This window comes from Amblyraja radiata, chromosome 31 (assembly GCF_010909765.2).
Source record: "Amblyraja radiata isolate CabotCenter1 chromosome 31, sAmbRad1.1.pri, whole genome shotgun sequence".
NCBI classification, from domain to species: Eukaryota; Metazoa; Chordata; class Chondrichthyes; order Rajiformes; family Rajidae; genus Amblyraja; species Amblyraja radiata.
In genome coordinates, this window is record NC_045986.1 from 23,837,336 (window position 1) to 23,850,747 (window position 13,412).

At 47.5% G+C, this 13,412-nt stretch overlaps 1 protein-coding gene across 4 annotated transcripts in view; it reads left to right on the top strand.

The window, feature by feature from the left end:
• The window catches only part of plch2 (phospholipase C eta 2), a 211,805-nt gene that overhangs the window by 145,718 nt on the left and 52,675 nt on the right, over nt 1-13,412 (top strand). For all 4 annotated transcript variants that reach the window (XM_033048120.1, XM_033048121.1, XM_033048122.1 and 1 more), the window contains 5 exons: nt 5,855-5,948; nt 7,284-7,487; nt 8,040-8,160; nt 9,626-9,797; nt 12,012-12,119. In XM_033048120.1, coding sequence (XP_032904011.1) covers nt 5,855-5,948; nt 7,284-7,487; nt 8,040-8,160; nt 9,626-9,797; nt 12,012-12,119 — 699 coding nt within the window. The remainder of the gene's footprint in view (nt 1-5,854; nt 5,949-7,283; nt 7,488-8,039; nt 8,161-9,625; nt 9,798-12,011; nt 12,120-13,412) is intronic.

Below are 13,412 nucleotides of genomic sequence, written 5' to 3' on the forward strand. Positions count from 1 at the left end.
CCCTCCAATGCACAGGAACTGACCCTGAATCTATAGAACATTGGAAAATGATCACCGATGCGTCCACTATTTCTAGAGCCACCTTGAGTATCCTGGGATGCAGATCATCAGGCCTTGGGGATTTATCACCCTTCAGTCTCTTCAGTCTACCCAATACTATTTCTCGTCTAATGCCAATTTCTTTCAGTTCCTCAGTCTCTCTAGATCTTCTGTCCTCCAGTACATCTGGGAGATTGTTTGTGTTTTCCTTAGTGAAGACAGAACCAAAGTACCTGTTCAACTCTTCTGCCATTTCCTTGTTCCCCATAAAATCTCACCTGTTTCTGCCTTCAAGGGACCCACATTTGTCTTTACTAATCTTTTTCTCTTAACATACCTAAAGAAGCTTTGACTATCCTTCTTTATATTCTTGGCCACTTTACCCTCGTACTTCATATTTTCAGCCCGTATTGCCCTTTTTGTTCCTTCTGTTGTATCTTTGAAAGTTTCCCAATCCTCTGGCTTCCCGCTACTCTTTGCTGTGTTATACACCTTTTCTTTTCGTTTTATTCCATCCCTAACTTCCCTTGTCAGCCACGGTTGCCTCTTACTCCCTTTAGAATCTTCCTTCCACTTTGGAATGAAATGATCCTGCATCATCTGGATTATGCCCAGAAATTCCTGACATTGCTGTTCCACCATCATTCCTGCTGGGATCCTTTTCCAGTTTACCTTGGCCAGCGCCTTCATAGTCCCCTTTGTTCAACTGCAACAGCGACACTTCCGATTTAACCTTCTCCCTCTCAAATTGAAGATTAAAACATCATATTATGGCCACTACATCCTAGCGGTTCCTTTACCTTGAGTTCCCTTATTAAATCTGGTTCATTGGACAACACTAAATCCAGAATTGCCTTCTCTCTGGTAGGCTCCAGTACAAGCTGCTCTAAGAATCTATATCAGAGGCATTCTACAAACTCCCTTTCTTGGGATCCACAACCAACCTGATCTTCCCAGTCTACCTGCATATTGAAACCTCCCATAACTACTGTGGCATTTACCTTTGTTCCATGCCAATTTTAGCTCCTGCTGCAACTTGCACCCTATATCCGGGCTGCAGTTTGGGGGCCTGCAGATAACTCCCATTGGTGTCTTCTTACCTTTGCAGTTCCTCAATTCTATCCACAGCGACTCTACATCGTCGGTCCCTATGTCACCCCTCGCTAGGGACTGAATTTCATCCCTCACCATGCTTTACTGTGAATCACGGGCCGCGCCACCAGAACTCTCCCAATGATCATCCATTAATCAAAGGCAAATGGGCTGCCCGTTCATCTCTCTGCTGCCTCTGGAACGTTACAGTTTATTGATTTAACTGCCTACATGAAAGCAATCTAAAAGTAATTCATTGTGCCAAGACACAGAAGCAATTTCACCTGATAACTCTTTGTAAAGATTCAGCTCCTCAATTAAAACAGATTTCCTGTTATTTGCAATATTCTTTCCCCTTTGAGAGCAACTCAATAATAAAAACCAGCATGTTTGCAATTACTTAAATGCAGTAATTCCTGATACCCTCAGAATTGTGTCTCACCCTTACTGTGCTTTCAGCGGTAGCTGAGAGTTCAGCCAGTGGCCCTGGCACCATTAGAGCGTAGATTAAGGAATGCTTCTCAACTCTGCAAGGCAGATCAGCCTGTCTTTCAAATACCTCTGCTGTTTCAAACTTCATTTTTAAAAACTGATAAACCCGTCTGTCGACATTAACTTAATCACACCCACCCACCCATGATACGATATCATGAGAGGAATAGATCTGCTAAACGCACAGTCTATTGCCCAGAGTTGAGGAATCGAGAACCAGAGGGCATTGGTTTAAGGTGAGGGGAGAAAGATTTAATAGGAACCTGAGGGGTAACTTTTTTTTTTACACAAAGGGTGGTGGGTGTATGAAACAGGCTTCCGTAGTCTTGCCGGTGTGCAGGGAACGTGCACTGGGATGTACACATCAGGTACACCGGATGCAGCAGATGAGGTTAGAGGAGGTGCACTTGGTCCTCTGTCTCACCTGGAAGGTCTGCTGTTGTCCCTGGATGGATGTGAGGGAGAAGGTAAAGGGACATGTGGTACATCTCCAGCAGTAACGGAGGAACGTGCCATGGGATGGGGTGGTTTGATGCGAAGGGATGAGTGAATCTTAAAAATAAGCAAAGAGAAAATATCCTGTTTGGGCACAAACTGGAAGGCCTGGAAATGGAGCCATGCGCCTTGTGGCATAGGATAGCGACGCGGGCAAGTGCTGGGAAAACACACGTAGCTGTGGTGGCGACTCTGGGCCAGAACATGGTCAAACAGCAGGAGAGCAGCAGGAATCCGAAATAAAACATAAAGGGTTCAGACCTACAACATCACCCATCTTTTTTCTCCAGAGATTCCGCCTGACCCACTGAGTTACACTATCATTTTGTGTCTATCTTCGGAATAAAACAGGATCTGCAGTTCCTTGCTATACATAGTAGATCCTGGTTGACCCCGAACTGTGATGTTTTACCCCACCCCAACCCCCACCTCTCTTTTCCAGCTTTTCACCCCCTGGTCCATTCAGTGTGAATAAGGGTCCCGACCCAGAACGTTATCTGTCCATTCCCTCCAGAGATGAGACCCTCCAGAGTTTGTGTTTTCTTTCGATATTTGTACTGTGCGCAAAATACGCGGGGAGGCCTTCTTCTGCAATGAGTCGCTTGTGTAGCAATGGCACCAAACGTCAGCAGCAGAGAGTTCGAGGCATGTACGTCACCGCTCAAACAAGAGTAAATACTTCAGCCAATTCCACTGGTGCGTTTTCCAGGCAGAGGAGATGTGGCATTATTGTGAGAAGACAGTGGTCCACGGAGATATATCACTCCTTCCTCCTGGGCTGTACGTTCACTAACCTGAAATCTGCCCAACATCATCCAAACCCAACTGGTTCACGGACGTCCTTCAGGGAATAGAAGGTGTGGATCTTATTGGCCTGGCCTGTACGTGACCCCTGCCCCACCATCTATGTTGACTCTTCATTCTCCCTCAGTTCAGGGTCAATCCAGGATGGGCAATAACTGCGGCCATCCCAAGCACGGATAAAGTACGGAAACATCTCCACAGACCAAGGCCGACCTTGGCTCCCATCCCCTTTATTTCAGCTAATAATTTCCCTTTAATGATTGTCAGTTTAGTCTTTGCCGTGTGCTTCACTGATGGATCTTGATTCTCTAGGTTTAGTTCTGTTGAGTTTAGTTTATTGTCACATGTACCGAGGTGCAGTAAATAACATTAGTGGCGTGCTAACCATCAGCGGAAAGACATTACATGATGACAATCGATCCGCCCACAGTGGAGGGTCGGGTCGTTGCTGCCAGGCGGAATGACTCCTCTGCTGTTGGTCTTCCTGGTTTTGGTCACCTCTGTCTTCACATGTCTTCTTTATCCTCAGCTAATTCCTCGCAGTCCCTCGCACCCTGAGGCAGCATGCTGAACCATCCGCTTCCCCGTCAGCCTGAACAAACGCAGCGTAAATCAAAAATGAGGCCAGATAGCACTGAGCATATTCGCGCACATTTATCTTTTCACACACCGCTTCGAGTAACAAATTCAGTAAGCACCAAGTGTAAAAAGACAGGTGTGATGTTTGTCAAATTATCATGATGCTAAGCCTGTTTTCTCAAACCGAGTATCTTTATCAGTAATCACCAAGGTGGTATTTATCAATTGTTCAGTGTACGGAGCAGAAATGAATCAGCACTAGAGAGCAGCTCCGTAATCACAAACTAATCCTGCTTTCTTCCCGCGCATCCACGTCATCCAAGGGCTGTCGATATAAAGCTTGGCCCTGCCGATATTTATTAAGTCCCTGTGAACATTTAACAACTGTTGTTACCGATTTACGGTGAGCATTTGTTAATATTTAATGAGTGCATTTCAATACTCAATTGGTGATTTTTCAAAATTCGCCCAGTATACTGTATGTCAGCATTTAACTAGTGTACATAAGCATTTAACCAACACATAACAACATTGGCCTATTTAGATCAACATTCATTGGTTGCATGAATATTCAGCCAGTATATATCACCATTTAACCTGTGGAAATTAATGTTCAGAAAGTACACATTAGTATTCAATATCAGTATCAATATTCAACCACTGCTGATCAGAATGTAGCAAAGTTAAGTATCAATTTCCGATCAGCTGAATGCAAAGGGTGCCAGATATTTTAAGAAACTGTTTTAAAGATTTGCAAATTCACAGTTTTTTTCTTCTAAGTTTTGTACTCAGATATTAATAGTAGGAGATTTAAAAAAAAACAATACTATAATTTAATTTGCAATGTTATTTTTACCTGGAGTCAGGCCAGCCAAGAATCACACAACTCCGAACCTCTCCCTCGCCCTGACACCCCCGTACTAATCAAGAATCTAACTCGTTTCTTCTCTTAGGTTTGGTAGCTAGATTTCCTTATCCTGTAGCCAAGAATCTAACTCGCTTCTTCTCTTAGGTTTGGTAGCTAGATTTCCTTATCCTGTAGCCAACTTCATCTGTCTGCCCTGTTCTGTAAAGAAATTGGTACAGGTGCTGTAAATCTGAAGTGAAAGAAGGGAATGCCGGAAATGCACAACAGAGCAGCCAGCGTCTATGGAGAGAGAAACGCCACTGGCATTTCAAGCTATGACTAATATTCCGACTTTCCTAAGCCACCCCAGTTTAAGTTTTGAGTTGCCTTGAATCCTGGTTTAACTGTATGTTCAATATCACTGGGACTTAACTCTTTACATAGTTCTCTTTCCCTTTGAGAACAGGGACAAGTACAATCAGTGGGAGGTTTGCTTGTCCAGGTACGCCTGGTCTCAGTGATCAGTCCAACACCAGCAACAACAACTATATGTGAAGTGGTAGAAACATCCCAATACATCACGAGAGGATTGTAAAATAAAATCAGATACTGGGCCACATAAAGGGAAGATAGACACAATAAGTTGGAGGAACTCAGCGGGACAGGCAGCATCTCTGGAGAGAAGGAATGGATGACGTTTCGGGTCGGGATCCTTCTTCAAACTCACATGAAGGGATGTAGGAACAGTGATGCAGAGGGGAAGAGAGACAGAGGGTGGCTGAGAGGTGGCAGGGTTTGGGGAGTGAGTTACTGAACTTTGAGATTGGTTGGTTATAGATCTGCCACCAGTGTAGAGCCATCGGGGAAAAATCTCAAAATGAAGAATACTACTAGCTTGTTTCCCATCAAACAGCAGACACAATTGTGACTTTCAAAAGACATATGAGGAGATAGGTGGACAGCAAGGGCTGAGAGAGTTATGGGCCAAATGCAGGCAAATAGGACCAGCCTAGAGTGACAACTTGGTGGGCATTGGAAAGTTGGGCTGAAGGGTCTGTTTGCATGCTCTGTGACTCTATTTAATCCCACATATCCAGCATCAAACCCAACATCTATACGGTCAGGTCAGCATCAATCCCTGGGGAGCGCCGATCCACTGGGAACATCCTGGAGATTGAGTGTGTAGGAAGGAACTGCAGATGCTGGTTTAAACTGAAGATGGACACAAAATGCTGGAGTAGCTCGGCGGGACAGGCAGCATCTGTGGAGAGACGGAATAGGTGATTTTTAGGATCAAGACCATGAAGAAGCCTGTCCCGCTGAGTTACTCCAGCATTTTGTGTCTATCTTCTGGAGATTGAGTCACAGGTTTGGGAATCAAATGCATCGACTGTCCTGTGCAATTAGACACCTTGTTGTCGGATACACGGCAGAGACAGCTGTTCTAAGCTCGCTCTCTCTCTATCTCTCTCTCTCTATCTCTCCCTCTCCCTATCTCTCTCCCAGATGAGCTGCGTGATGAAGGAACGCTGCCTGGAGATCATTGACAAATTTGAGCCGTGCCTGGAGAACCAGAAGCGTGGTGTGCTTGGGATCGATGGTAGGTTCACCGGCTCTGCCCTTTATTCCCTTCTTGTCGATTTCTTACCGATGCCTGGGTTCCATGGGCTGCCAACTTTTACTTTTTTTCAGGCTTTTAGAGATACAGAGCGGAAACAGGCCTTTCGGCCCATCGAGTCTATGCTGACCAGCGATCACCCCGTACACTAATGCTATGCTACACACTAGGGACAATATTACTGAAGCCAATTAACCTAGAAACCTGTACGTCTTTGGAGTGTGGGATGAAACCGGAGCACCCGGAGCAAACCCACGTGATCACAGGGGGAACGTACAATCTCTGTACAGACAATGCCCGTAGTCAGGATCGACCCTAATCTGAGGAAAGACATTCTTGCCATAGAGGGAGTACAGAGAAGGTTCACCAGACTGATTCCTGGGATGGCAGGACTTTCATATGAAGAAAGACTGGATAGACTCGGCTTGTACTCGGCTAGAATTTAGAAGATTGAGGGGGGATCTTATAGAAACTTACAAAATTCTTAAGGGGTTGGACAGGCTAGATGCAGGAAGATTATTCCCGATGTTGGGGATGTCCAGAACTAGGGGTAACAATTTAAGGATAAGAGGGAAGTCTTTTAGGACCGAGATGAGAACATCATTTTTTACACAGAGAGTGGTGAATCTGTGGAATTCTCTGCCACAGAAGGTAGTTGAGGCCAGTTCATTGGCTATATTTAAGAGGGAGTTAGATGTGGCCCTTGTGGCTAAAGGGATCAGGGGGTATGGAGAGAAGACAGGGATGGGATACTGTTGGATGATCAGCCATGATCACATTGAATGGTGGTGCAGGCTCGAAGGGCCGAATGGCCTACTCCTGCACCTATTTTCTATGTTTCTATGTTTCTATGAACCCGGGTCTCTGGCGCTGTAAGGCAGCAACTCTACCGCTGCGCCACCGTGCCGCCCCTCAAGTAGCTGATTCCTCCACGCTTGCCCAGGCAGCAGCTGTTATACCCACGTGGGGCACAAGAGGAGAGTTTGCCCCTGTCCCTTCAACACATACGCACTTGTGCAAACATTGCCATTCCCCTGCGCCTCCTCGCATGGCCCCTCGTTCCCTCACCAGCCGGCCCCAGTGAATGGGCACTAGTTGAGTTTTCCCCTCCCCTCGGTGGAATGAATCCGTCTTTCTATCATAAGTTGATAAGTTCTAAGAGCAGACTTAGGTCATTGGGCCCATCGAGTCTACTCCGCCATTCAATCATTTCCCTCACAACCCCATTCTCCTGCCTTCGCCCCACAACCCCTGACACCCGGACTAATCAAGATTCTGTCAATCTCCGCGTTAAAATGGATGTTATCGACCCGCCAGGTTTCACCAACTACATGCGGAGCCCAGCCGGGGATATCTTCAACCCCGAACATTACAATGTGATCCAGGACATGACACAGCCCCTCTGCAACTATTACATTGCCTCGTCCCACAACACCTATCTGATGGGGGACCAGCTGATGTCGCAGTCACGGGTGGACATGTACGCATGGGTGCTCCAGGCTGGCTGCCGCTGTGTGGAAGGTAAGATCAAAGCTGGCACTCTCCATCTTCTGGCCTTGGCCCTATGTTGGTCTTGCGAGATACTACATGTTACAGTCAGACAGGCCCCATCTTTGGGGGATGAATGCGGGATATTTCCTCATGTTCACAGCACTTGATAAACCAAGTTGTTGTTTAGTTAAGTTTAGTTTAGTTTGGTTTAGTTTAGAGATGCAGCGTGGAAACAGGCCCTTTGGCACAGAGAGTCCGCGCCTACCAGCGATCGCCCCGTACACCAGCGCCACTGTACTCACTAGGAGCTATGTTATTAATTTCACTTACAAACCTGTCTGCCTTTGCGATGCAAACAGCCCAACTTGCCAATGCCGACCAAGTTGTGGGAGGAAACTGGAGCATCCGGAGTAAAAAACAAGCTGTTACAGGGAGAAACTACAAACTGAGGGGAGTGGCAGCAGCGTACTGACAAAGGCAGGGTTGGGCCATGAAGGCTGGAGACCCTTTTCCCTGCAGCTTGTGTTAAACGACAGCTACTGCTTTCTGCACCGTTTTGATGGGTAACTGTTTACGTTGCAGTTGACTGCTGGGATGGACCAGATGGTGAACCCATTGTTCACCACGGCTACACGCTCACCTCCAAAATCCTCTTCCGAGATGCGATTGAAACCATCAATAAATATGCTTTTGCAAAGTCAGAGTGAGTACCATGATTGTAATAGGTAGACAAAAATGCTGGAGAAACTCAGCAGGTGAGGCAGCATCTATAGAGCGAAGGAAATAGGCGACGTTTCGGGTCGAAACCCTTCTTCAGACTCAACCCGTAACGTCGCCTATTTCCTTCGCTCCATAGATGCTGCCTCACCCGCCGAGTTTCTCCAGCATTTTTGTCTACCTTCGATTTTCCAGCATCTGCAGTTCCTTCTTAATCACCTAACCATGATTGTAATGTCATGGGTTCTATTTATGGTTCAAATTTACACAGTTTCACCCAAGACTGAAGAATTGTTAAGTTTAGATTAGAGATACAGCGTGGAAACAGACCCTTCGGCCCATTGAGTCCGTGCCGACCAACGCTCACCCACTCACTAGTTCTATCCCACACACTAGGGACCATTTTCAGAAGCCAACCCGCAAACTTGCACGCCTTTGGAATGTGGGAGGAAACTGGAGCACCACAGGGAGAACGTACAAACTCTGTACAGACAGCACCCATCGTCAGGATCGAACCCAGGACTCTGGCGCTGTAAGGCTGCAACTCTGCTGCTGCACCACTGTCCTTCCCACATTCCAAATGTATAAGTCCCACCAAACACTTTCACAGCATAGGATAGTATAGAGTAAAGAGTCAGAACGGCCTGACTACCACCCAGAAGAACAGTACTGACCCAAAACGTCGTCAGTCCATTCCATCCACAGATGCTGCCTGACCTGCTGAGTTAATCCTGCACTTTGTGTTTTGGTACAGAGTGAAGCTCCGTCTGCACTCAAACACTTCCAGAGAAAGATATAGCATGGGTGTGATATAGAGCAACATTGTGTCTGTACTAAACCATCAAACATTCTCAAAGGCACAGCCTGGGTTAGGTATGAGGTCACATGGTCATAAGTGATAGGAGCAGAATTAGGCCATTCGGCCCATCAAGTCTACTCTGCCATTCAACCATGGCTGATCGATCTTTCCTTCCTATCCTCATTCTCCTGCCTTCCCCCCATTACCCCTGATGCCCGTACTAATCAAGAGTCTGAAGAAGGGTCTCGACTCGAAACGTCACCCATTCCTTCCCTCTAGAGATGCTGCCTGTCCCGCTGAGTTACTGCAGCTTTTTCTGTCTATCTCCGGTTTAAACCACCACCAGCAGTTCCTTCCTACGCAAGAATCTATCTATCTCTGCCTTAAAAATATCCACGGATATCCAAACTATCCTTAGTATAGAGCAATGTCCTCTCTATGTTGTCCCATCAAACGCTCCCAGGGTGGGTTGGTTAGATAGAGAGTGTAAGTCCCCCCCCACACTGTTCCATCATCCTCTCCTCACTGCAGCTCCAGTGCAGCTGCACCATGGCTGGGCGCAGCTTAAAGCTTCCCCTGCAAGGTGAGCTTGCGGGACCCAGTGCATTGTAAAGTTGCGCTGAATGCTTGCTTGCCTGTGTCTGGATTGCAGATATCCAATCATCCTGTCGGTGGAGAACCACTGCAGCGTGCCGCAGCAGAAGAAGATGGCTCAGTACCTGTGCGAGATCTTCGGGGACAAACTTGACGTATCCTCCGTGCATGTGGACAATGTGACCCAGCTGCCTTCCCCTGAGAGCTTGAAAGGAAAGATTCTCGTGAAGGTACAAAGGCAATCAGATCTTCATTAATATTGAGCGAGGCAGGATGGGGGGTCACTGAGGTCGATTGCAACTGAGATTGATTAGAGGGCAATTATCTTCTATCTCAATTCAATTTATGGAAAAGAAAACCGTTAAGTCATTTTTTTCCCATGGTTGCCAAGGTAACATGTTCCCTCCCTTCTCTGACTTAAAGGGAAAGGCTTCTATGAAATAAGTATCATTTGCATTTATAACATACCCTCTGACTCCAAAATGCTTCATGGTTAAGGAAATACTGATGAAAAATATTTGTTATCGTGGTCTGGGGAAAGGGTCACTGCAAACTCCAACGAAAATCACGGGTAATGCCCAGATACCTGTTGTGGAGACTCTGTACCTCCCTCTCCCCTGACTCAGTCTGAAGAAGGGTCTCGACCCGAAACGTCACCCATTCCTTCCATCCAGAGATGTTGCCTGTCCCGCTGAGTTACTCCAGCATTTTGTGTCTATTTCCTGTTGTGGAGATATTGTTCGAGAGACAGTGTCGGCCAAAGCCCTGGGAGAACTTCCTGCACAAGTAGTCACGTGTGATCTTGTCATAACTGCACGGATCTAAAAACATTTCTCCTGTGATCGTTTGGATCTGTGGAAATTCTTTCAACTCGAGGCTGAGTTCTCAACAAGATAACTGGGAGGTGGTTTCTGGCAGATTACATGAAGCATTTAGGAGGAAATTCTGTTCGTTGAGTGTGATGAGGAAGCTCCACACAGCTCATAAGGTCTAGGAGCAGAATTGGGCCATTCGGTCCATCTAGTCTACTCCGCCATTCGATCATGGCTGATCTATCTTTCCCTCTCAACCCCGTTCCCCTGCCTTCGGCCCATAACTGCACAGGCTGTTTGGGTGGATGGATTCCAGCGAATGCTTTCCGATTTGTCTGGTGCCAGACTGAATCCGAGTGCTATCATGTCACCCACCCGTGGCAATGATTTCAACCGTGCTTGCTTCTCGACCTCAGTTGCATCGTCAGCAGCATCTCCTAGCTCCTCACGTCATTGCCGATCAGACCATGAGATCCCTCGCTGACAACCACCAACGTTCTCATTTCCTATCACACCCACCGTGGAACTTGATAGTTAAATGCTATCCTCAGGGATGATCTAGGATGGACACTAAATGCTGGCATGTCCAGCTAAGGCCACATCTAGTGAACGGATAGTTTAATAAAATCATAGTGCCGTCCCTGGCTGGCAATCCGATGATCGTCCTGTGGGAGTGGAGGTGAATTACTTGCTGGCTCACTCTGTTTAGCTTCTCCTGATCTAAATTAGGAGGCATTGGAGAGATTGGGGACACGTTTGATTTATGCTCAACCTGTGCTCTGATGCAAATTTCACACGTCCCGGAACTGTACATGGAACAGAAAACTGGGTCATCTCCGGAAATCACTGTTAATGGAGCAAGGTGATTCTGCTCACTCTGCACTCACACAATGCCCAGTGGGGAATGTGATCTACCAGAACTTCACATGTCCCTCTACCTATCCCCTCGCTAGTGCTAGCGCTTCCCCCAGTCATCTCCCCCTTCACTGCAGGGGAGTGGGAAATCCAGTCTTTACTGGAGTTTTAAATGCGCACTTTGACTTCGATACATCTCTCATTTGTTCTCTAACTTTCCTTGGCTCTGCCCGCACCTGATCTTTGTTCTTTCCCCTCTTCCCCTCTTCCCCTCTTCCCCTCTTCCCCTCTTCCCCTCTTCCCCTCTTCCCCTCTTCCCCTCTTCCCCTCTCCCTCTCCCTCTCCCTCTCCCTCTCCCTCTCCCTCTCCCTCTCCCTCTCCCTCTCCCTCTCCCTCTCCCTCTCCCTCTCCCTCTCCCTCTCCCTCTCCCTCTCCCTCTCCCTCTCCTCTCCCTCTCCCTCTCCCTCTCCCTCTCCCTCTCCCTCTCCCTCTCCCTCTCCCTCTCCCTCTCCCTCTCCCTCTCCCTCCCCCTCCCCCTCCCCCTCTCCCTCTCCCTCTCCCTCTCCCTCTCCCTCTCCCATTCCCTCTCCATCTCCATCTCCATCTCCCTCTCCCTCTCCCTCTCCCTCTCCCTCTCCCTTTCCCTCTCCATCTCCATCTCCATCTCCATCTCTCCCTCCATCCCTCTCTCCCCACTTCCCAATTCTCTCTGACCTCCCCCCCCCCCCCCCCCCCCCCCCCCCCAACAATCTCACATCTCTACCTCCTCCATTTCAGGGCAAGAAACTATCTGCAAACATCAGTGAAGATGCGGAGGAGGGCGAGGTGTCGGACGAGGATAGTGCGGATGAAATCGAAGACGATTGCAAGCTGATGAACGGAGATGTAAGTAGAGAGATGCAGACGGAACATTTCAATTTGATTACTGTGGGAGACAGGATTTTTGAAAGAATAACAGTGTAGTAATTTCATGCGGACAGTCATTTCCAAATGTTAGGAATGGATCCACTCTAACCCCCATTAATCTCTTTTTTAAGTAGCGAGAAAGATTGCAATTACGCTGTTTTGACAATCGTTAACAATGGTTATTAAAGGTTCAGATGCTTGTTGATGGTTAGTGCGGAGGCTGAGCAGGGGATGTGGTATGGGAAGCAGCGAGGTTGTCAACACCACCGCCGCGCGTTAGAGGATAATTACCCGTCCTTAATTCTGGATGCTGTTGGGAAACCCTTTAATCATCTCAAAGCTCCCTGTCATGGTGACGCTCCTAGTTGGTGCAGAGGATCAGAGCTTCTGTGAGAACCTCATGTTATGATACAGTGAAAGACTAGTCCCAGCACTGGTGGACGGGTAAAACCAGTGCCAGCCAGTGGTCAGGCAGAGGTGGCAAAAGCATCAGGAGATTGATGGGAGCTGGCACTAACACGTAACTATGAGTGCCAGTATTCAGGGTAAACATCAGAGGGAGAGAGGAAGAGTTTTTGAGCTGGACGGGTTTGGTGGAGAATAACATCATTACATTATTTTCCATCTGCTCACGATGTGAGGCATGGGCTTGGGCAGCAACAACCAATTTCTGATCTCCAATCAGCACTAGACTGGCAATCTAATCCAAGTGAGATGGCGAATGCCATTTTGGTGCAGAAAGGTTTATCCATGATTTCTTGGTTTCTTGGTCCTCCAAAATATTCCAAATGGAATTTAAACTGGAGGTGGAGGTGGAATTTAAACATGGCAGGCTGGGTTTGGCACATTGGTGTTTTCGAGAGAGCCCTGAAGCCCAAGGAGTGTTTGTTGAGGCAGTGTTTGTTGAGGCAGTGTTTGTTGAGGCAGTGTTTGTTGAGGCAGTGTTTGTTGAGGCAGTGTTTGTTGAGGCAGTGTTTGTTGAGGCAGTGTTGGGGAGCCTGCGTTCTATTCCGATCCACACAGTACCTGGCCAGAGAGTGTTTATTGAGACAGTGTCGAGGAGCCTGCGTTCAGTACTTGTCCACACTGTACCTGCCCAGGGAGTTTTGTGGGTACACTGCAGAGGGAACGTTACCTTTTCTCCAACCCATGCTGTCCCTGCCCCAGGAATGCCAGGGATGAAAAGCTTTCCATTCCCAAAACCTTTGACCACTCCAGTTGGGGAGAGGTTCTGTGTTCACTCAATTCTAACTCTGTGGACCTATTCGGTTT